The sequence below is a fragment of the Manis javanica genome, chromosome 5 (assembly GCF_040802235.1).
Source record: "Manis javanica isolate MJ-LG chromosome 5, MJ_LKY, whole genome shotgun sequence".
Classification (NCBI taxonomy): domain Eukaryota; kingdom Metazoa; phylum Chordata; class Mammalia; order Pholidota; family Manidae; genus Manis; species Manis javanica.
The window spans coordinates 134,974,012-134,999,009 of record NC_133160.1 but is presented as its reverse complement, the minus strand read 5'-3'; the positions used below and the strand labels follow the sequence as shown (position 1 = coordinate 134,999,009).

Sequence of the window (24,998 nt, the reverse complement as noted above, 5' to 3'; positions counted from 1 at the left end):
GGTAAAAACAAAAACCAAGTAAAAATATCCCGAGGAACCAGAGTGGCTCTGGAGACCCAGGAACTAGGAACTAACAGACAGGCTTGCCAGGGTGGCCCTCTGCTCTGAACTGGCCCCATCATTTTCTTTCCCTTCTTGCCTCATTGTGCTCCATGCTTAGTTCCTGGTGACAGAATTCAGTTTCCTTAGTTCCAGTCATAAGCTCTGACTGGAGGAAGAATATTTTGCCAAGACTGCGCATAATGCTGAGTGTCCTCAGCAGGAAGAATGAAACAAAAGGCTGGGTGCCAAGAAAAACAGTGACTGCTCTCTCTATACACGATGCACCATGCTTCCCTAAAAACTGCTTCACATGCCAAGGGACGTTCAAGCTCACAGCCGCCAAATGTCCCTGGTCAGTAAGAGTCAGCCCTTCGTGCTCTTGCTCACCGCCTCATTGACCCCTCCCACCTCCCTGTTGGTTTTTACCCAGCATCCCTTGACTTTAACTTCATCGTTTTATTTAAATGTGTCAACTCCATGAAGTCACTATCTCACTTGTCAAAAGTGTACCTTACAGGAAATAAGATTTGAGCAATAGGGCTCAATGGGGAGGAGGGACATTTGAGAAATAACAAAAAAATTAAATCATTGTTTTAGAGGTATGATCATCTTAAGGATTTAACCAACACTTTCTGAGCGGTTTGTACAGTTTACAAAAAACGATCAGTCTTTCTGACCTGTGAAGATTTCCACCAAGGGGAAATACTTTGCAGGGTTAAGAGGAAGAAGGAGAAAATTGCATCTTATTTGAAAATTACAGTCCTAGAAAATAAGTATTGATAAAGGTGGTACTTTCCCAAAGCATAACATACACCACTCTGGTATATGCTGTGATTCTGTGTGACACTGTACACGGCACTGAATAGCACTGAGTACTGCGTAAGGTAAAGGTGATTCTCTTTCATAATTTGGATTATGTCAGAGAGGAAGTCTGGTTAGGGCTATTGTGTTTATCACAATAACTCTTGGTACTTTCCCTCGTAATAAAGATCAGATCCCAGATTCATCACCATTATGATAGGTAATGGTGATATTACATTTAAGGTAGTGATCTGCTTTTCTTTCTAAATAAAGTCACTTAATTAAATAGCCAGTTTAAAAAATAATATTAAGAAAAATATTAAGAAAAAATATTCCAAACTATACATAAATAGGAAAGTGGCTAGATAATGTGGTGAGACAAAAAGATGTATTTCTTGCTCATATAAAGTTAGCTAAAGATCCAGATAACTCCAAAGCAGTTGTACTCTGAGGGGCAGCTCAGTGACCCAGACTGTGCCTTGTAGCTTGACCATCTTGAATTATCCTCAAGGGGAACTTCTTGGTCAACATGGAAGAAAAGGAGACAGCATGGAGAATCACACAGCTCCTCCGTGCTTCTAACCTGAAACTTTTGCATATCCCTTCCATTCACATTTCACTGGTCAAAGCAAGACATGTGGGCATGTTTAATTTCAAGGGAGTGAGGAAGTACAATCCTCCCAAATTCTTATGATGGGAAGAAAATGAGAATATTGGTGAGTAACAGTAATGTCTACTACCTATGTGAATGGGTAAAGCTTGAGGTTTTCTGGATTAAGGTATTACCTTAATGAAGAAGAAACCCAATGAGTGGCTATATGAAAAAAAATTGAGAGAATTCAAACACCCCATGGTGCATGGACAATATAAAACTAACTAGTCATCACGATAACCTTTTAGCCTTTGACTTAGTTTTGCAAAATTTAAACACTGATATGAGCTATTCACAAAAAATTCTCTTGTCTCTGCAGTACCGTGTGTTTGGTTCACTGAGGTTTGTTACCCCATTCACCCTCTGATCAGATGTGTTTTCTCTTTAATAGAGCAGATTTTGCCAGGCTGCAAAAACAAAAACAAAAACAAAAGCAAAAATCCTATCTGAGGAAGTCTTCATGTTCCCGCTCCTTGTCTTACAGACCTGGATCCACATGCTGGTCATTGTTGGTAGCATCTTGTCTTATTTTGTCTTCACCTTGGCTTTTGGAGCCATGTGTGTAACGTGCAACCCACCGTCCAACCCCTACAGGATTATGCAGGAGCACATGCTGGACCCAATGTTCTACTTAGTTTGTGTCCTCACAACTTGCGTTGCTCTTCTACCCAGGTATGGTATTACCATCACGAGAGTAAGTTAAACCATAGGTGCAGAACTCTTCAAGCAACTGCAAAGAATGGATGGCATTCCCTCCTGTTTAGTAGTAGAGGGGTCAGTCTGTGTACTAGTTAAAATACTGGTTTTAACTCTTTTACCAGGGAACAAATGTGAAATAAGTAAACTGGAAGATTTATTTCCCTCTCATGGATAACTCTCATCTATTTGGCAGTTCACAGTGATAGGGCAGCTTTGCTTCACAAGGCTCTCCAAGGACCTAGATGCTTTCTTCTGTCTTTTTGCTCTACCGCCTCCCAAGGGTGTTGCCCTCTTCTGCGAGATTAAAGATGACTCACCATCAGCATATCCACAGCCCTGCTTGCCGGAGGGAAAACGGGGAAAAGGGAAAGCAAATTTCCTTTCTTTTTTGGGAATGGCTCAGTCCAGAAGCTATACGTATCATTGCTCATATCCCATTAAATAGAACCTAGGTATGTAGACTCTAAGGTTAAAATCTAGGGGTTTCTAAAAGGAAGAGGGGGTGAATGGGTACAGAGGGACAAGTTAAGAGTCTCTACAACAATTGGTAAACACTGTAGTAGAGACACCTTCTCTCCCTGATCTGACTTCAGTTATCTTTCCCATTTTAGTTTAACTTGATTTCTAGTATTGTATGGGATAGAAATGGCCCAGAGGTATGCATGGGTTTTTAATCTATAGATTCTTTGAAATCTGTTGGAGCTCTTCCTCTTTAGAATTTTATAAAAATCTGCTTAGCTGAAAAATACTATAACAGATAGTTGTTCTACCCTTTTAAATATGATATGAAAGTCAAAATGGTGATTTCATATTGTTTTCAAACAGGGTTGACAAACTGTGGTTTATCAACCAAATCTGGCCCACTGCCTGTTTTTTATAAATGAAGTTTATTGGAAAATAGACATATACATTAACTTACATTTTGTCTCTGGTTGCTTTTGTACTACAACAGCAGAGCTGAACATTTCAAACAGAAATTATCTGGCTTGCAAAATCTGAAATATTACTGTCTGGACCATTGGGTAAATGTATTCCACCCCTAATCAGTAACACCATCATAAGGCACACTCGGCACAAATCCTCTGTGGCTGATAGACATCCTAGAAATGCATAAGAAAAATGCACCTGGATCATCCTATGTTGGTGTTAGTTGTATACTTAACATTATCCCTGTTAAGTTGAGATGCTTATGTGGTGCTCACTATTATCACCAGCTTTCAGATTAAAAACTGACAAGGTGAACTGAAGAAACAATTACTTTAATGTTATAAACTGAAAAATGTCCTTCAAGAGAGTTAACAGTATAATCTTATTCCATATTGTTGTGGTAGGCTGAAAAAAAATGACCCCCTAAAAGATATCCATGTCCTAATTCCTGGAACCTGAGAATGTTGTGGTTTTTGTGTATGCAGCAAAAAGGGACTTTGCAGATGTGATTAAGCTAAGGATCTTGAGATGGGGAGATTATCCTGGATTATCCAGGTGGGCCCTAAATGTAATCGTAAGTGTCCTTGTAAAATAGACACAGAGAGAGATTTGACTACAAACAGAAGAGGAGAAAACACTTCGGCCATGGTGGCAGAGATGCTCTGGCACCACGGTGTTGGAAAGGCCAAGCTCCAATAGATTTCAAAGAATCTATAGATTAAAAACCCATGCATACATGTGGTGGGAACTTGATAATGGGGTAATCTAGTAACCACAGTGTTGCTCATGTGATTGTATATTAATGATACCGAAATAATAAACAAACGAACAAACAAATTTATTTATTTGCTTGTTTGGTTTTTAAATTAAAATATAAATTTAAAAAACCCATGCATACTTCCTGGCCATTTCTATGCCAGAGAATTTCAAGGATTGTCGGCAGCCACCAGAAACTGGAAGACGCAAGAAATGGATTCTCACCAAGAGCCTCCAGAGGGAGGTTGGCCTTTCCAACACCTTGATTTTGGTTCAGTGAAACTGTTTTCAGAATTCTTGGCCTTCAGAACTATGAGAGAATAAATTTTTGTTTCTAGGCAATCAGGTTTATGGTAACTTGTTACAGGAACCATAGGAAACTAATACAGACTTCTGTACCAGGAAGATAGGAGCTGTCATGGCATACCTGAAATGTGAAAGTGGCTTTGAAATTGGGTAATGGGCAGAGGATGGAAGAATTTTGAGGCACTTGATAGAAAAATAATGGACTTCCTTAGACTGTACATAGAAATATGGACATTAAAGCTCCTGCTGGCAGGGATTCAGAAGAATGTGGGAAGTGTGGATACGGAAAGCCTTATCATCTTAGAAAATACATCTAGGGTCATAAACAGACTGCTGCTAGAAATACGAATGTTAAAGGTAGTGCTGGTGAGAACTCAGAAGGAAATGAAGAACATGTTACTGGGTATTTGAAGAAAGGAGATTTTTGCAGTATAGTATAGTAGTAGAAAACAGCTTAATTATATTCTACTGTTAGGTGGAAAGCAGAATTTGTAAATGAGGAACGTGGATATTTAGCTGAGAAGATTTCTAAGCAAGTTGTTGAAACTCTGGTCTCATTTCTTCTTTCTGCTTATAGTAAAATGTGAGAGAAAAGAGATTGAGGGAAGAACCATTTAGCCCAAAGGAACCAGATATAGGAAATTTTCAGCCCATCCTGATTTCAAAAGTTGCTAAAATTAGGAGATTGGCTGTTGAGAGGTTTATTCTAGGAAGAAGGCCAAGAATTAGCTGGATAACCTGTTGCTAATGCTGAAGAGATTAGGTGTGTGACTCACAGATGCCCTCAACCACCTCAGCAGCCACCAGAAAAGGAGATGGGATTATATAGAAAAGACCTGTGGAGAATAATCTAGTAACATAAATCCCCATGACATACACTGATGACCCATAAGGTTTTTGAGAATGCAATAGCAGCATAAACACTGCCAGCTTGGACTGAAAGGGACGGATTTGTGATAATTTGTTACACAGAACTCTTAATAGCTAGCATTTTTTGAACACTTACTGTTTATACTCTTCCTGCTTTATATGTATTACCTCATTTAACCTAACATCACATCTATGAGAAAGCACTATTGGTATCTCAACTTTTATAAATTTCATTTTTTTATTAATTTGACTAGCACATATAGGGCACTCACTATTTTCTAAATGCTTTATAAATAGTAGTTTATTTAATATTGTTATTATCTCCCTTTTTTAGCTCACTTATCCTTCCCCTTTACCTCAAGGAGGCAAGTAGCCACCAGACCCTTTTTCCTAATTGCTGAGTATATTTTATGACCCATGATTCATTTGATGTGAATGTAATTCTATGATGCTTTTTGTAACCTAGGTTTATATACCGCATTCTTCAGGGATCCTTGTTTCCATCTCCAATTCTGAGGGCCAAGCACTTAGACAGACTGATGCCAAAGGAGAGGACGGAAGCTCTCAAGAAGTGGAGAGGGGCTAGAAAGATGACTCAAGTGACATCTAAGTATGGTGATTACTCAGCTGACAAGTCAGAGAGAAGACCTATGTCTGGTCCTTCTGCTGTCTTCGCAATGATGCCAGCAACTTCTTGTGCTGTTGAGCAAAGAAACTTATCTCTATGTGAAACTGCTTTAGACTCAGACTACTCTGAAACTAAGGCCTCAGGGATGGCTGAACCCTCAAAGGGTTAAAAAAATATGGTACCCTACTTGGGGTTGCAAGTATTCCTTCAGGTTTGGAAGAGGAACTTCGAAGAGGCACCTCCACTAATCAGGGATGACTTGGATTTTCCTTAAAGTGCATGAACATTTTACTGGACTTGAAGGAGTGAATGTGATGACCTTTATTGTATGTTTATAGATACATTTGTAAAAGAGGTTAGAGTTTGACCTGGACAGCATTTAGGGAAGTGAAATATTTAATTCAGAATTAAATGCTTTTATGAAACTTTTTGGATTTTGTAAAAGTATTTTAGTTGTCTTAGAAATGCAAACATTTTCAAGGGGATTCATTTGAGATATATTTATTTTACTGGGAGAGCTCTGATTCCAGGGAAATGCTTTGAATGAGCATACTCTAATTGAATGATTTTAATTAAGAAAACAGTGTTTAGATTGATTAGTTAGAACTCAGAGGAAATTTCCACATGAAAAAAATGTTATCAATGGTTTACAGAGAAAAAATTACCAGGAGCCTTTTAAACAACAATGTATCCAAAATTGGGTAATAATTCTACTAGTTGAAATATAGCTAGCAATTATTAATAGCTTTTTATTTCCTTTGGTCTTCTGACTGAAGATGTTAGGCATACCTCTCTGCTCATTTCAGTGTTCTCCTGAGGAGCCTGTATTGGCAGGGGTGAGGGATACCAAGGTTCCATAGGAATGTGTTCTTCTCTCAGCTTCCAGTCAGAAGATGACCTTTTATGAGGTCTGCCTTTGTGCAGGTGTTATCAGCTGGGAAACAGAGGCCAAGGTAAGGAAGACAGAATCAACTGAGTCTACAGCCCATTTGGCAATTTTCTATATTCTGAAACTGACAAAAACATGATCAAAATGAGGCAATTTAAAAACAATCTCAAGAGACTATTTGAGGGTTCATAGTCTTTAAAATACCCAACAACTTTTCTTATATTGTAACCTCTAAAAATGAGGTATTATAATTTGAGACTAATACAAGTGATTCTCAGAGGATCCCATGAGATTGTTAGAAAAAAAAAAATTACTTTTGAAAATATTTTAGGACAGAAATGTCTAAAGCCAAGTAATTGCTGCTGTAAATCATGTAAACTGGCTTTAGTTGGACCAAAGAAACTAATGTTCCATGTCTAAATCAAGGTCTTCTTAACGACTATTAAACTATTATTCTCAGGGTTCAATATTCTACCTGCTACCTACTGTCCTGGTCTGACACTTTTTGTAAACTTCTGTTATTGCAAATAGTCTTTTTTATATAGACTTATTTCTAGAACTTTCAAAATCCCATAAGGCTAATGGAGGTTGTGTTCTGTTTTCTTATGATTTTTTAAAAAATAAACTGTTTGGCAAATAACGTATGAAAACTGTCATCACTCCTATAGATAAAAGCAGCACTTGATACCAGAACTTAGATGAAAATCCCAAAGCGCACCTTTTACTGGAATATTGTTTTGGCCTTTTCTTATATGGAAAAATCAGTGATGTCATATCATCTATTATCCTCATAGCAGCTGTCATTCATTCCCTGAGATCATCATCTCCTGGTAAATAAAATTCTAGAGATACACTCATTTGTAAATAAAGGGTTGGAATCTAAGGATGAAAAGAATGAGCCAAAAAGAAAAAAAAAAAGTCGGTCTCCAAGATGTGAAGTGTCTGTACATATGAGTCGAGTCTTGAGTATTCATGTTATGAGTCCACAATTTCAAAACCCCATGAGCTGTGAAACTGAAAATTGCTTCATAAATTAGGTACAAATTCAGTGTCCTAAACAGATGTAAGGCTATTTATTTGATATAATTATACATGTATTTTGCTACAAAAAATATTTATGTATTTTATTACTGGGTGCTAAACTGTATTATGTTTTTAAAATCTTGAAAAATTCTTGTTTTGGAAACACATCTCCTGTCAGGCAAAAGAGACTTGGAAACTGTATTAAACCTTTTAAAGGGTCTCATTTACAAGTGAATAGCTCTTTTACAAAAAGTTATCCAAGGTGATGCTATCTGTTGCACTTGGGTATGTTCAATATTTCACTAAATTTAGGGGGACCAAGCATTATATCATTCCCACAATGTACTCTAGGCGTTAAAGATTCCTACACTTCTACCAAGGCTGTTTTTCTTGAAAACTCAAATCACAAATGAGTGATTTGGGACTATTACCAACCTCTCATTTTAGACTGATCAAGGAGCCATCTGTCACCTAAAATGATAGAACATGTTCCTGTGAGAGTGATGTGAGACAGGTAAATTCTGATTGTTGGGGAGCTGGGTGCCAACTATTACAGTGGGGGACACAATTTTCTGGGACTTGCTATCCATGTTCCATTCCCATAAAAAAAGAGTATGCCATTTTATTTGTGTTGAGGGTTATTTAAAATAAGTACAATATGAAGGTAAGTTGAACGAGGCTAAAAGTTGTTACATTAAGTATATACCTACAACTAAGGCAAAACTGACTGTATGTTCTTCAATTTTTACACAATTGTGATTGCAAATTCACATTCTCAGTAGGGTTATATAAACTACACAACAGGAGATAAATAACATGGGAAATGTCAAGACAACTTTTTGAAATTGGAATATGTGTACACATAGAAAAGAGTGCAAAAATAGATGTAGAAAATAAATTGCAGGTAGTCTCTCCATGGAATGCTGAGGCCATCCAGGCTGCTGGTGGAGGTGAGGGAGGGAATCCTACTTGTTCAAAAGGCATTTGAATGTTGAAAAATGGATGCCTATTAAATTAGGTACATTTGAGGAGTTGTGGTTTGAAGCTTTTTAGTGGGGAAAAACATTTTCATAGCCACAAATTATTTCAGGAATTCATGTGTCTAAAGTGGTCTAGTACTTAAAAACATTGTTAAAATTTTGTTTTAATTATCAGTGGGAAGAAATGGCAACACTGAATTTAAACATCTTTCTAGGAAAAGTCACAAAATATTTTACCATTGTAGAGTCTTACTGGGCTTTGAGATATTATTCCTTGCCTTTATTAGTATGGGTAAACGCAGGAAAACTGGAATATATTGATTTGGAGGTCGAATGCAATTTAAAATTCTTTTTTAAAAATTGTATCTCTCCAGTCTAAAGCAAATGCTCCTTTGACAGTTTTATCTCAACTTCACTAGCACAGAGGCAGAACAAATATTTCCCATGAAAATTTTCCTACTTGGAATCTGTCAGCCGACTGACATCAGCCATATGGAAGGTTCTGTGGAGGCTTTTGTACAAAATTAATCCTTGATTTAAATTCCAAATGGACAGGGCTATAATGTCAGGTGCTAATGATGATGTCTAAAGAGCTCTGTGTCCAAAATGTCTTGCTATTTCAGCTACCTAGCTGGATGCTAATTGCTTTTGATCCCTGTCTTTCATACATTCTCAGAATTATGCAATTTTTGGAAGAGTAACAGTAAATTATTTAAACAGGTAAATTATCTTGGCTTTTAATAAATCAAAGGCAAGTCTCCAAAGTTAATATTGAAATTTGCCACTCTGCTCCTGTGCTTGAGAAACAGAAGCTGTCCAAGATTAGTCAGCCTGGATCTCGATGGCCCTTTTGTCATTAAAGGGAATTTTCTGTAACCCATTACTCTAGTGGCTTCATTATTCCAATTCTCTCCGGAGTTGGTAATTTCCTGCTGCAGTCAAGGTTCAACTTGGTAAAAGAACAAAATCTGCTTGGCTTTGTTTTTGTTTTTTTAAAGCCTTTCATTGAACTTGAACTAAGAGGAAAACATAAAAAAAAAAAAACTGAATAAAATTTAACCAAAACTAATACAAAAATTTGCAACACTGTTGAGTACCCTGCCCATGAAAAGTGCTTCTGCACAGTTCTCTGCAGGAAAGCTCTCCACAGTCAAGAAAGCCATTTTCTCTGAGCGTGGCTGGCAAACATCTCTGATCACCTGTGGAATTAGTTCAGGAGAAATGTGTGGATATATATTTGTCTTTCAATCCACTCAATGAAGTATGACACGTTGCTATAAACTCCAGGTCCCAGGACTTTGGAAAAGCAGACGGAGCCCCACGAAGTTAAACCAAATAATGTCCACTGTCCTCCAGGCCGCTCACAAACAAGAGGCCCACCACTGTCACCCTGTAACGAACAGCAGTGGACATTAGTCACTGGTATTTCAGAGGCGTCATGGTGTCCATGTTATCCTGAGGGTACAAGAAAGCCAAACCCAGCTTGACCAACTCTTTGTTGCTTGGAAAATTTCAACAAAGTGTCATTATCAATCTGTGAGGGAATGTGTTTTCCACTGTGTAAATGGAACTTTCAAATTAACATTTTAAACCCTGATCTTTAAAAGGATGGGGGTGCCTTGGGAAAGGACTATATATTTTTTTTCTGTGAAATCATATTTTTCAGTCATCTCCTGCACTTACCAAAATAGGTCATAGAATTTTTTTCAGTTTAGTGTATCAGAACTGATTCTTTCAAAATTGATCTCATTCTTCAGCTTTGATTCATCTTATAAATGTAGAACAAATGGAATATTCAAAGATTGTTTTTGCCCACAAAACAGTACTAGAAAAATTCTAAAGTATCTCTCCACTTTCAAGATTCTTGCTATGTGAATGAATGCAGTAAAAGTAAAATACACTCAAGGACCACTTGCTGCATTTTTTAAATAGTTACTAGGACTTCTTCAATTAGCATACTTGAATGGAAAATACCATGTAAGATTTATAGTAAGATACTTCTTTATAGCCTGATTTTATTTCATTTGCATAGAAATTTTCATTCTTGATATTTAAAAATGTTTAGATATTGCAATTGAGTTTTACTTCTTTCCTCCACATAAAATTAATGGTAAGATACAACAGCTTTATAAACTGAATATTTGCTACATCTAAAAATATCAGCATAGGTTAGAGAGGCATGACCTCAAAAGAGAAGGATTGACAACCTAAAAAATAAGGAAGTAAGTATATGAATTCATGGTGGAAATTTACAAATACTCCTTGTCCTGCAAACATTTCCAACTTGGAAGTATTCAACATCTTCCTACCTGGTGATGTTGGAGAACAATAGTAATCATGTTTATTGATGCTCTTCTAAACACTTTCCCTATTTCATAAGGCTCCTTTAATCCTTATGAAATCCCTATGAGTTGATGATAATGATGATGAAGATACAATAATAATAATGAAACAGAAGCACAAGTGTAATGGTTCATTGGCAGAGCTAGGATTTAAACCCAGGCAGTCTAGTTTCATGGCTCCACCTCTGTAACTACTAGGCTATCTTCTTAGAAATGTTTGTGAATTCTATTGCTATTAAAACAAAATTGAATTTTGATTGTGCTGTATGGTCTTATGAAAATAGTGATCCTTACATTCATAACTTACCAATGCCATAAACCTAAATAATAAGCATACACTTTGCCAGGAACTGAATAAATTGCTCTGCCTGAAGCCTGATAGACTTTTTTAAGCCAAATTTACTAGAACATTCTTATTAGACATATTCCACAAATATTTTCAGCTCCCTTAATATGAAAGAAATACTTAATAAAAAAGAAATAAGTTGCTGACTTATTTAGGTTGAGCTATTTGTTATGCCAGAGAGTTATTAAAATGGGACATACTTATGTTGCCTCTAAAAGAAGCCTTTTCAGAGGAGAATGGGAAAGGGTGCATGAGAACTTGAGAATTCACTACTCAAAGATATTGTAAATAAAATAAATTTAACTTGCACTTAAAAAGGGGTGGGGTGGGGGCATGTTTACAGATCAGCATTGCTACATTTCCAGATCAGAAATTTAGCCAAATAATTACTTAGCATATACTCTTTGCAAGATTCTGTGCCAGGATCTACAGAGATGCAGGAGGCACTGTTTTGTCCCTATGGAGCCAAAGTCCACTTGGGTAACAAGAATATACCTCCATGAGAGCAAAATCTAAGGGTGATTAATAAAGGAGTCTTCAAAGATATATGAGTGATTACTTCCAGCTAGAGAGGAACAAAAAGCACCTCCCTAAGAGGTGAATTTTGAGCCAGGCTCAGTGAGGCAGGTAGACATTTGTTAGGTGGAAAACTAGAGGTAAAGAAGAAGCAGTTCAAAACAATGGGAGAATACAGCCAGACACGGTTTGTCTCGTCTGTCTCTGGGGTGACTTTTCTGTGTAAATATAGGACTTTAGGCCAAAGTTTATGTTTGGCTTCCATGTTGATCCCCATGATTTTTAGACATTAGCAGAAAGACCCATGGCTTCCCATGGCTTCCCATGTGTGCTGATGATGCAATTAAGGAAGATAATGAGAAGTTATGGTAAATAATTTTGCACCAGACCTGGAAAAGGTAGCTTTTGTTAGTTTTGTGTTTTGCTTTGTTTTCTATTTAGAGTTGTATTAAAAAAACATCTGTATGTATTTAAGATACCCACAGTGCTGAATTCCCCCTCCTAAAAGTTGGCAGGACCTGCTTCTTATTAGACATCATGACACAAACATGCCTGTACATGGGTCTGTGACTGGGTCTTCAATTCTTTCAAAGAATCACCTCCCTGCCTCTCCTCAGCAATGTCCAAGAGACAAAGAGGCATTAGTTTTGGGTAGAACTCCAAATCATGTTGGGGACAGGGAGAAATGTATTCATATTAATTGTCGCTACTAGGAGAACATAGCGCTGAGTACCTAGACCCTGAAACCAGACGTCCTGGGTTCATATCTTCACTCTGCCACCTGCATGCTGAATGGTATGGGGGAAATTATATAACCACTGTTTCTTGATATATAAAATAGGAAAAACATATTGCCACAAGGGGGTGATTGTGGGAATTAAATGAATTATTAGACAATTGAAAGAGATCCCCGAACACAATAAGCACCAACTGGTAGATGTTAATATTCATATAGTTACTATTCATTAAATGTATGTGCCAGACATCACAGACAAATATGTAAAATATAGGGGCTTTCACATACATTAACTCAGGTTATCCTCAAAACACCCTGCAAATTAAATTACAATCAGCCCTATCTTACTGGTGAGAAAACTTTCTAGAGAGGCTAGGTAACTTCTCCCAGTCACACTGTTCTTGCTGGCAGAGATGGGGTCCAACCCGTACCTTTCAGGCTGAAAATCCCCCACACCATCTGCCTCCCAAAACATTTTTCTTTTTTTTGGCTTGGGAAATTGAACCTGGGCCTCTTGCATGGAAGGCAGGATTCCTCTACCACCGCCCACCTCCACCGAGTGACTGGTGGCTGGGAGGCAGACAGTGATCTCTGTGACACCCCAAGGGAGCAGCCATCCTCTCTCTCATGACAACTGCCGAAGGGGGTCACCACTGGGCTGTGGTGATTTGGGGATTGGGCTGTTTCCAATCCCCTGATTTGCCCATTCTCAAATGGGCCACCAAAAAACCATTTTATTATGTTGTATTAGCAGTAGTAGCATTGTTGCATCTCTTCAGTTCCAAAATGGAGGGGGATAACTTTCTACTCCAAAGCAGTGAAGTAGCAAGGGTGCTTCTAACAGTGTAGTACAGCCAGGCCACTATAATATTCAATGAGTGTTTCTTAAGCAAAAATAAAAATGCTTCCCTGCCTCGCTTAGTTAGCGTGCTCTGCAGACGACTGTGACTTAGTGATTCTGGGTGCCTAAAGGTCATGTTCATGCTATCAAGTACACACCCAGGCAATGCCAGAATGATAACTCCTGAGGCAGAGTTCTGCCCAACACCCTGGGAATTGAGGTGCTGTATGTTTTTAATCCCATCATGCTGATGGCTGAAAACATCCATCGGTGTCTCTCCGCTCCCTGCGGCAGCCCCGTTGGAAACATGGTCACCACTAGCTCCTCTTAGAATCTTGTTTGTTCTAGCTGCTAAAATGGCTGAGTGACAAGAACTAGAGCAATCATCTTTCCTCCTGCTGCTGACCCAAGCAAGGCTCCCCTGCAGTAGACGAGAAAGCTGAAGGCACCCCGAGTGAAGGGCGTGGAGGAAGTTAGGGGGATAACCTGGATTTCCTAGGTTGAAGGAAAACACACTGTGAAAAACTAAAAATTTGGTTAATACACGATTGTCAAAAAATGTTCCCAAAAGACCACCACATGAATAGTAATGTATTTCTATGGATACATTAAAGTTACTGCTGAACCGAATCTCCTCAGTAACCAAAAAGCAGTTTACCATGCATGAGTCGACTGTGCCAGACTCATATCCGGCACATATCATCCGAGTGGTGATGGTCTTCATGTCGAAGTAGGACTGACACTGCTCCAGAGAAATGATGCGGACTTCTCCCTCTTGCAGCTTAAAAGGCACTGGATATTTTTTAAAAGAGGAAGAGATAAAATATATGAGGGTAAAATGACCCAAACTGAGGCTAGCCATACACGGCATGATTACATTTTTATACCAAGGGAACCGTATCTTTATTTAAAATGTCATTTCAAAGACAAGGCTTGTTTGGAATCAATATTTTCCAATGAGAAGTGTTGATAGGCATCACCTAGTCAAACCTCTACTTTATTTATGAGAAAACTGAGATTCAGATAAAGTAAGTAACTTTGTTAGTTTAACTTGGCTCGTGCTTTCCTCCTCTTAACTTAGGCTGCAACCCAAACAACAGCTACTACCGTGAAAATAAAATAATCAAACCACAGCTCTGTCCTGGATAGGAGGCCACCAGCTCTGTCAGCTCGGCGGGTCAACCCTGCTCTGCTAATGCAGCCGACACCTATCCTTAGTTTAAAGAACATGTCTCATCATGTGCTACAGTAGCCATTATTTGAAGTAAGAACCTTCAATCCTGAGACCATCAATCCTAGAAGCTATTGTGGGAACAATACAAGGAGAGGCCATATAAAGTAGATTCTGCTGCTCCACCATATCACAGTACTAATTATAGCTTTTAAAAACCAAGATGCACAGGACTGATGATGTCATATGTCCTACACTGCCTCCAAAGTTCTTACGCATGTGCTTTTCAGAAGTCATTGACCTATTTCTGTTTTATCTTTCTGTCCTCAATTGATCACAGAGAAAGGAAACTCAGCTCAAAACTTACCTGACTACATTTCAAGAAAAAAAAAAAAACATTGTCCTTCAAATTGGTACTTACCAAGGTAAATAACAGAACACCGATATACATCACTATCACGAGAGAGCCATGGCAGTAAGCTTGATATAGTCGGAGTGGCCAGCACTTACCATTAAAGAAAATGTCTCATTGATTAAATTCTTATTCTAAGCTTGTAATAGGTCAAGCAAAATGACAGAATCCACTATGGCAGCTGGGGGTAAGTAGTACAAATTTTTACATTTCTGTGTTTTATATATTTAAGTCATCTAGGGAGCCACACTACTTTAATTGATTTCAATAGGCAGATAGCAAATCACTTTTCTTTCTAGTAGGAGTTACAGGTCCTACAGATGTCGGCAAGACCAAAGCATAACATGGAGTCAGAAATGTGGCGGTGCAGCTTGTCTGCAGGAGCAGAGCTGCCTCACCGCTAGTCAGGGGCTCCCAGGGACTCTGCCTGCAGACAGGGCAAACCCCTGATAGAGACGATCCGAAAGCAGGGATGATGGATGGGTCTCATCTTGCCTGGCAGCTCCAGAATACTGACAGGGGCTCTTGGGAAAAAGATTCTGAGGTGTGGAGAAGGATTTTTTTCAGGTTGTACCCGAGTGTGGCAGATTTAAGTGCTATGATGAAGTACTGAAATCTGCCATTGGCATGGAAGGGACAGCTGGTCAAGCATTTCCCGGCTATGTACTTGTGACTATACTTTTATGAGTGAAAATGCGAAATTATTACCAAAGGCTAAGAAGTACCCTGATGTGTTTCAGTTACAATTTGAAAGGCAAGTGCTCATGAGGATCCCGGCTTACTTTTGTTGCCCATGTGGCCCCAGCCTGTGATAAAGCAGTATGTATCAGGTTCTAGCGACTGCTCCGGGCTGGGTAAGCAGACTGGCCGGACGTAGCTCGTTTCATTGACGTCTTCGCTTAGCTCCACTATGCTGATGTCGTAGTCCACGACAGCTCGGCTGTAGCGAGGGTGCAGGATGATGGTCTTCACCAGGCGCGTCTGCATGAAAGTCGATGGATGGTCTAGATTGTTGATGCCAAACACCACCCTCCAAACGGCAGCATTCTCTCGCCTAAAATAATAATTCAAGAGCCGTTGGCATCTTAAATTCAGATTCCTATTTTAAAATTGACATGTGGTTTTTAAAATATTTATGTAAATAATGTTTCTGTGCCCATTTCTCAATGTATTTGTAATAAGAAGCATTTATATAACAGCCTGAGCAATTCGTAAATAGCTGTTGTTGGGGAAAGCACTAATGGCTCTTGCGTGGGGCTATTCTGGAGAATAAAATTTTTCAGTTTGAAAGGCAGGCAGGATAGTTATCTTTGCTTCATTGAGTAGAAAAATAATGAAAAGGCATGAAGAGAGAGGAAAAATGAAAAAGAAGGAAAATAAAAAGGCAAGGCTAAGAGATTCCTCCAAAAAAGGAGTGAGTGCCTCAGAGAAATGGCACATTTTCAGGAAAGCTCTCTGAAAGTTTCAAGCCAAGGGTTAAAAAGATCCCCCACAACTGAGATGGTCAGTCAGTCTTAGACTTTATTGTATTTGACCAACTGTCAACAATATACTAGGCAATTCTCACCTTGAAACGCCTCCCTCCCTGGGTTTCCAGGACTCTCTGTTCTAACATTTCCTCCAACCTCAGAGCATTTCCGCCCTCTCAGGCTTCTCTGCTGGGTCCTCCTCTGCTCTCAGTGTCTGTACTGAAGTGCCTCAGGACTCTACCTTCAGCCTTCTCATTCCCTACTCATCCCCATGAGAATTTCATCTAGTCCAGGGGTTTAAATACCATCCACACCCTGCTGTGTCCCGTCTCCATGCTGAGCTGCAGACCTGAAAGCCCAAATCTATTCAACACACTCATTTGGATGTTTCCTAACAGTAAGATTTACTGCATGCTTACTACTTATCTAAGCATTCAGAATTCATTTCACAGCTATTTAATACTTACATCCACTAGTTACATAGTTGAATCTTCTCTTTTTCTTTTACCCAACATTGAACGCATCGCAAATCTTCGCCACTCCGCGTTCAGGCGTATCCTGACTGCTGTTGATTCTCCCTCCTCGACCCTGCCTCCTAATCTAAGCTACTCTCCTCTATTTGGACCACAGCAAAGGCCTCCCAAATGGCACCCCTTCTTCTAGTCTTAGCCCCGATAACCCATTTTCCTCACAGCAGCAGAGGGATCTTTTAAAACATAAAATGAGAGCAAGTCCATCTCCTGCTCATAATTCTCCAAGGACTGTGAATCACACTTGGGACTCCTCTTCATGGCCTCTGAGCCCTAGGCAATCTCCTCTATTCCAACCCCATGGCATTTCTGTTTTTGGACATGCCAAGTACATCCCCAACTCAGAAGCTTTTCTCACAGCTCTTACATGGTTCCCACCTGTACTGTTCTCTTCATCCAGGTGTCAGCTTAAACATCACCTCCTCAGAGCTGTCCTCCTTGACCACCCTGTCTAGCCCTGACTCTTTACCCATCTCTCTATTCTTGATCTTGCTTTAATTTTTGGCTCATATTACTCTTTGATATTAATGACACTGACACATCTACTTGTCTATTCTCTGCCTCACCCCAAGAATATAAGTTCTGTGGGGACAGGGACTTGGCTGGTCTTGTTCACTGCTGTGTTCGCAGGGCATGCAGTGGGTTCTCAACAATATCTGTCTAATGATGGCTCCATGGATGTTGTTTCATACCATTTATGAGTGGTATGAAATCCAACCACCTATGTAAGGTCTATTCTTCCTCAATCTCTCAGACCCCTACTCCATTGTATTCCCCCCTCCTCCAGGGCGGACCAGGACCCAAGGCATAAAATTTAGAGGACCACAGTGTTGGAGGGTTGGGCTTTCATAGTGGACCCTCCTTTATGCTTTGGTAATGTGGGCCAGCCTTGCTGCCGCTGTCCCTGCTTGGGAGCTCCCCCAACTAAAGTAGATTGATTTGACCAGCTAGACCTGTTGGTTCTCGAAGGCTGAACCCTGAACTATCTGGGGAAATTTTCTGGGTCTTATCCTATACCAACTGAAAGCTTTTGGGCCAGGGCCTGGTAATCAGTATTTTTAAGAGCTCCCTAGGGAGTCTCAGACAAAACCCACCCACATTCCTTCTTTCCTTGACATGCCTTTCTTTTTCTTCACCATCTTTTCATGCATGGCAAAGATTCACAAGGCTGAGATTTCAGGAGGGTCAGGAAAGAAGGGGCCACAGCCAGCATTCAAGCTGCTAACAGCACTGCTGGGTTCTTGCACTAGGCTACTAAAAGCCTCTGCTTCACAGCCCTTGCATTCTATCCTTTCTGCATTGTATAGAAAAACAGTGTTATCAGAGCAGGAATCAATATCATTCTTTGAATATAGATACATATATATAACAATTCCTCCATGCCAAGTTTTGTACTAGGGAGTGCGCTAATGAAAAAAATCCCTGCCCACATACATTTTAGAATTGAGTAAAAATGGAAAATTAAGGAAACAATTAATAAGTAAAATGCAACAAATGTTATTTCATGTGCATCACAAGACATGTTACAGAAGAATTATTTTTCATTAAATAAAGCCATCATTCAAAGCACATTTCTTCCCTCCCTCCCTCCCTTTTTTTCTTCAGTCTTTTCTTTCCCTCTCCCTCTCTGTTCCCCTTCCTTCTCTCCTCTTCTCTCTCTCCTCTTTCCTCCCTTTCTCCTTCCTTTCCTCCCTGTCCTTTTCTCCTTGTTTCTTCCTTTTTTTTTTGTCAAGAGGAGTAGGTGCATGACCACTTGAGAAACTTGATATTCATGTGAGATTCTATTATTTAAGATACAAGACATCTGAAACCAAATAATAATTTATTTAAAATGTTTGCCTATCTAATAGCTTCTTGCTTTGAATCAGAGCTAGTAAATTTTGGGTTTAACAAATGCTCATCCATTTGCTTAAGTCCCAAGAAGTATTTCAAACAGTGGAACACTGCAAGTTATTTTTAACAGATGAAATAACATAAAATTACATAAAGATGAAAAAATAATAGATGTGATAAATGTAACAGATGAAGTAACATAAAAAATCCTAGACTTAATTACTATACTGGAGTTAATCTAATTCTAACAGTAAAAAATAAGTGTCAGTAAAACTGCTGAATGTTATTCACTTGTATCCAGTAGTCTCCTGCTACATAAGTGACTATCCTTATGGCATTAATATCCACCCAAACCATGCAAATGGTAAGAGTACACAGTAAATTCACACAATTTTTGTATTCATTGAGGATATTGTTCTTCTTTCTGTTATGAATATAGTGGGGAAAATAAAGTCTCTTTTAAGGTTTTTTTTTTTTCCAAGTCTGGGAGAGAACAGGAAGAACAACAATCTGTTGCTTGAAAGGAGTGCCTGAGAATAAAGAGCTGTGTATACACAGCGAATTGGTATATTAAGCACGTGATGAAAAGAGTAAGCCGGGAGTATGGGCTGACACATCCCCACCTGGGTGGGGGCGAAAAGAAGAAAGCAAGCTGAGGGCCATCTGAAAGCCCTAGCAGTGAGTTCCAGTTCAAGAGTACCCAGAAGGGAAACACATAGGGCAAGCTATGTTCATATGGCCATTTTAGTGGAAAGAGTTAAACTGTGCTACAAAGAAAAAAAGCCAGGTAAACTAACTGAAAATCTTCAGCATAAAGGGGACTGTTTTGCACTGAGCCATCAGACCTCAAAGCTGCAGCAAGGAGAACTGGTGCATCCTCAGAGAGGTTTGTGCAAAGACCCTTACTGCTCCGAGAGTGAGGAAGCAGGCTGAGGGCAGGTGAAAAACCACCAAACACAACGCCAGTGGTGAAGGAGGACATCAGCAGACCTTTTTCTCCTTTCATTCCTGCTCTAGATGATATTTCATTACTTGAAATTCACCTTTAGGGTCTAATTTGCTTCATGCCTATACTACTATTTTAATACTGAATATAGAGAATATTGAGATAGTTGACGTCAACCTGCTATTGTTCAATTACCAGCTCTAGAGAGCAAACCCAGCTGTTTACATATCTCAGCTGCATGATGGCAAGCAAGGAAATGTATACATAATTGCAGGCATGAGGTTTCTAGACATAGTAACCAGTCACTCTGGTTTGCAATTTGCCACTCTCATCTCTGGGTTAGACATAAAAACACCACATCTTCACCTAATTTAGCCAACCAAGTTTAGAGATTTTCTCTCTTTATCTTTTCTTAAGAGCACAGTATTTATCCTTTTGCTCTTCAGATTTTGCTTTAATCTCTCATATTTAATATTTAGCATTTTTAAGAAAATAAAATATTTATAATTAACAACTGTGATAGAAATTATCCCATGTTGTGAGTCTCCCTCTAGAAATGGCATAGCTAAGCAGCAATTTAGAGGCAGTTTGAAGGTTATCAAATTTGCACTGAGAAATGCCACACGATGGCATCATTGCTGTTCTACAAATCTTGTGAACCTCCTGCTTTTAATACTGTGCTTGCCCTTAGTATTTCTAAAGAATTCTCTGTAATGCACATGGTGAATAGACTAGAATAGGGTGACAACAAAGTAAACGCATGCAGAGGCTGAAGGTAAGTCCCTGTGTGGAGTGTCTAACCACAAGCTCTGCCATCTGGAGGGACACCTACCTCTCATCAGCTGCTGACCGCTGCTGTATGGGAATGCCCAGTGTGACCTCACCTGCCAGTTGTTCAAGGGAAGCCAGAGTTCTGGCTTTTATATAAAGTATCCACAGTTTTAAATACTGGTTATAAATTCAAAAAGGAATACACAGGCAAAATTAGATCAGCAGCCTGGATTCTTCATTAGTATAAGATCTCTACAGTTTTCCAAGTTATTTCCATACATGATACTTCAAATAATCCTCTCAGCAGCTATGACACATACATAGGAATTGTTACTCCATTTCAGAGAGGAGAAAGCAGTGACTTGGAGAAGATTAAGGACTCATCTAAAGCCACAGTGATATAAGTGATGTAACAGATCAGATGCTGGTCCTTTAAACCTTTGAACCACACCCTTTCTACTAAACTTTTCCAAAACAAAGAGAAGTGTCCATAGGCACCAAAACAGGAAGCAGATGCTGGCAGGCAGGTATGCATGGGGATGGCGGACTCTCACTGGTGAGTGATAGTGTGGCAGAAAGCTGTCTATCTTTGCTGAATGTGCATGTCTCAGATGTGATGCAGAGCTAGCCACCAGTGATAAAATTACAGAAAGTGAACAAATTGTTATCCCAGGGTTCCAAAAAGCAAGAGAAGAGGATAGTTAGAAACATATCCTAGACCTTGAGAAATCAGATTTCAGGATGTTTTGGAAAAGGACAAACATGATCAGATGTCCAGAGACTCTTAAGCAAGTACAACTCAACAGAGATGGGAGAGTTCAACCAAATTCTGACATTACTCACAAATGATTGCAGTAAAAATAAGAATTAGCTTAAAAGTAAATGTGACTGCATAAAGATCCAAGAACTTTGCACTGGAAAGCCTGTCATAAAAGACAGACATGAACCCATAGCAATTGTCAGAAAGTTAGTCATAGAGTAAGCAGGGTTTGTTTAAAAAGGAAAAAAGTAGGAAAAATAAAAATGTTTTCTCAGATGTGCAAGAAGAACAAGAAAATTTCTGTTTGTGGCATATATTAGTAGATAACTAAGGCAAAGCAGAACTATCTGACATTTCCTGTACTTGCAGTTAATCCATTCAAGGACCGTGATCTTCAGACAATCTGCAGAAAATCCCTATTCCATGTGATAGAACATGCAGGTGCCTAATATATTGAAATGTTGAACTGCTGTGTGGGCTAAGGTATGGGAGGAGTCAGAGAGAGACCACTGACCTTCTGTAGATGAGTTTATGTATGTAGTTCCAGACAAATTACGTCCTAACTACTAAATAAAGATGTGATTAGATACATCTGGACAGGGCTGGTTAGCCAGTTAATCATTTATTGAGTGGCTAGTATATGCCATCCTGAAAGAAATGAAAGCATAAGAGGGAGGAAGACAGAGTTCATGCCTTCATAAAGCTTTCATTCTACTGGGCTAAAAAAAATTTATAAAGAAATAAAATTATACTGGGCACTCAAAGTGAAAAAAATAGGCTAATGTCATAAAGAGATGACTGACGGAGGATCATTTTAGCTAAGATAGTTAGGGAAGGACTTTGACAAAGTGACAAACTGAGACTTGAATGACAGGAAGGAGGTAAGTTTTGTGACCCTATGGGACAGATCCAAACTACAGAAATAGCAAGTTCAAAGTCCTGAGTTTGGAATGAATCAGAGGGATTTCAGGGGCTGAGAGAAGGCTAGATGTTTGGAGCCCACCAAGTCACAAGAGAATAGGGCAAGATGCATTCTAAGAGATAGGACTAGATCTTGAAAGGCTACAATGAGATTTTATTCTTGTCACAATGGGAAGCCATTATAGAGTTTTAAGCAGGCAGTGTGAAATGATCTGATTTACATTTTACATCACTATCTCACTATGTGGTTAATAGACAATAAGGGAACAAAAGAGTAGTCAAAAGAGCAAATAGGACACAGTTTTAATAGCTGTTATGGATTGATTGTGTCCGCCCCCCAAACTCCCCCCTGCCACCGCTGCCAAATTCGTATGTTGAAGTTCTAACCCCTAGTACATCAGAATATGACCTTAGCCTGAGATAAGACCTTTACAGAAGTCACCAAGTTAAAACGAGGTCTTTAAGGTGGGCCCTAACCCAATATAACTGGTGTCCCTATAAAAGGGGAGATTTGGAGGCAGGCACAACGAGGCACCATGTGAGGATGAAGGCGGACGTCAGAGTGAATCTCCCCCAGGCCGAGGCACACTGCCGATCGCTGGCAGACCTCTGGGCCTGGGCAGGGAGCTTTCTCCCACAGCATCCGAGGGAACCAACCAGACCCATACCTCGCCTTGGACTTCAAGCCTTCAGAACCGTAAGATGGCAAAATTCTGTGGTGGAAGCCACCAGGTTATGGCACGTTATGGCAGCCTCAGGAAACTAATGAGTGAAGACCAGGTACCATGGTACCTTAGACTAGGATCAACACGACGATGGTGAGAAGTGGTTGGGCTGGAGGGATTTTGGAAGAAGATCTTACAGAACTTACTGCTAGAGTATATGTGAGAGGAGTGAAGGATGATTAAAGGTTTGGTGTTATTAGCAAACTAACGGATAATGTGTCTTTTACTGAGACAGGGAAGTTTGTGGAGCACACCATTATTTACTCAGTGGGAGAGGGAGGAATCAAGTTTTGTTTGGGCCGTGTAAAGTGAAATATTTATTACACATTCAAATGGACATCTCAATTAAGCAATGAATATACATGTTTAAAGGTGGGTAGTGGTGATGATTAGGGGAGAATCTGGGCTGGGCTGGAGATATAAATGTGAAAGTCATGAACAAGTATTTGATATTCAAATATATTCATATTGATATCCACAGAAGTAGTTGGTATTTTTATTTGTTAAAAAATGTACAAGTACTTGAAACCATGTGATGAGATGAATGTAGACAGATATGAAAACCTTGCCTTTGGGCCCTTGTTTTAGCTCAGACTGTGAGCCCCAGAAACTATGAAGACCGGCCCATAGTTTAAGCCAACTTCCGGGTGCATCTGAGACCCAGACACTTCCAGGGGAGGGACGAGGATGACAGAGAAGCTTCCCAGGAGGCAGAGCAGTAGGAGCGTGGAGTCAGGTCAGACTTCCTTACTCTCTCACGGTGCTGGAAAACACCCCAGGGTTGGTATGGATCCAACATGAAGAATTTCTGCTTTAGTGGAAATACTGATGGGAAAGGATCAAATCCCTCAAATCAATAGAATGGAGAAACAAACTGAATTACTGGCACTGTTCATAAGCACCCAGACGAGAAAGAGGGAATCTTGAGAACACAACATCGGCGCAGTAACAAAAAGTCAGACCAAACCTCTCGCTCCCTTTTCTGAGTATATTAAAAGACTGCAAGATCAGGATAGATGGGCAAGCACAATGGTTTTGCTATGTGGAGAATGAGAGAGGGAGTTATCCAGAAATAGGTGGAAAGATTGTGGAGTAATATTAAGGGTCTGACTGATGATGTTGGAAGTCAAGCACAACACTAATCTGCATTCTTAGCATTTTCCTTCAGTTCTGAAGAGCATATGTAAGATTAGAAAATACAGTCTCCACATTGACTCTTTGCTAGGGGTCTGCCTGGTGTGTATGGCAGATCTAGGGACAAAGAAGTTGAAGGTCTTGGTGAAAGGGCTGAAGTGATGAGCTCAGGGCACTAGGTCAGCTGGGAAAAGAAAGGAGATGAGGAGACTGACAGACTGAGGTAGAACAGGCAGCCATGCACAGAGGCGACCACAGTCTTGTGGAGTGAAGGGCGGCAATGGCGGAAGGCAAGATGTGGGGACCTGACAGGGTGAAGGGCTCTGGTCATTTAGTGAGATGATAGCTTTTCATGTAGGTTTCCTGGAGAGGAATCAGACACTTCTGACAATTACTAGTTGAGTGCCAGCTTAGGAAGTCCATCCTTAAGTCCTTCAGAGACAGAAAAAGGGAGGAAAATTACTTGTTGAATTACCCCCTGAAAGCCAAAGTCTTTCTTCTTTAGAACTGTTGGAGTTGAACCGTTATTAGGGCATATGGGACTTGATTTAATCAGCTTTGTATCTTATGTTCCTAATTTTCATTTGGGATGTTTAAATATTCTCCATGGAAGAGTAAAACAAACTTGTCTCTTTTGTACCAATATAATAAAAAGAGACAGGTTTGAGGACCTACTGATGAGTCACTCTGGGCCTTCCAAAGTGTGGGATATGAAGTAAATCCCATTAATAGCAGCAATTGATGACTCTGACAGAAAGTAAAGCTTACAATTAGAAGTTCTCAAAAGCTTGCAGGATCACTGGAGAGACTGTAAAATAGAATCAGAGTCATTAGCACACATTCAAGCAAAGGCTTGTTTGAAGTTGGGCAATTTGTAGCTTCTTATGGAAAAGCCAGCCCCTCTTGACAGTTTTGTTAAGCTTAACGTTCCATGAAATTTCACCAAGTCCTCTGATATCATATCAATTTCCT

At 39.6% G+C, this 24,998-nt stretch overlaps 2 protein-coding genes across 13 annotated transcripts in view; one reads left to right on the top strand and one right to left on the bottom strand.

Moving 5' to 3' along the window:
• The window catches only part of ATP10D (ATPase phospholipid transporting 10D (putative)), a 105,460-nt gene extending 95,810 nt beyond the window's left edge, over positions 1 to 9,650 (top strand). For 3 of the 4 annotated variants that reach the window (XM_073237661.1, XM_073237660.1, XM_036998610.2), the window contains 2 exons: positions 1,980 to 2,167; positions 5,520 to 9,650. In XM_073237661.1, coding sequence (XP_073093762.1) covers positions 1,980 to 2,167; positions 5,520 to 5,850 — 519 coding nt within the window. In that variant the 3' untranslated portion in view covers positions 5,851 to 9,650. Of the gene's footprint in view, positions 1 to 1,354; positions 1,960 to 1,979; positions 2,168 to 5,519 lie in introns of those variants that run through there. The other variant, XM_073237662.1, reaches the window with a different exon arrangement.
• The window catches only part of CORIN (corin, serine peptidase), a 232,193-nt gene continuing 216,489 nt past the window's right edge, over positions 9,295 to 24,998 (bottom strand). For all 9 annotated transcript variants that reach the window (XM_017652016.3, XM_073237664.1, XM_017652015.3 and 6 more), the window contains 3 exons: positions 15,720 to 15,991; positions 14,013 to 14,146; positions 9,295 to 9,963 (listed from right to left, as the gene is read on the bottom strand). In XM_017652016.3, the coding sequence (XP_017507505.3) occupies positions 9,781 to 9,963; positions 14,013 to 14,146; positions 15,720 to 15,991 (589 nt within the window). In that variant the 3' untranslated portion in view covers positions 9,295 to 9,780. The remainder of the gene's footprint in view (positions 9,964 to 14,012; positions 14,147 to 15,719; positions 15,992 to 24,998) is intronic.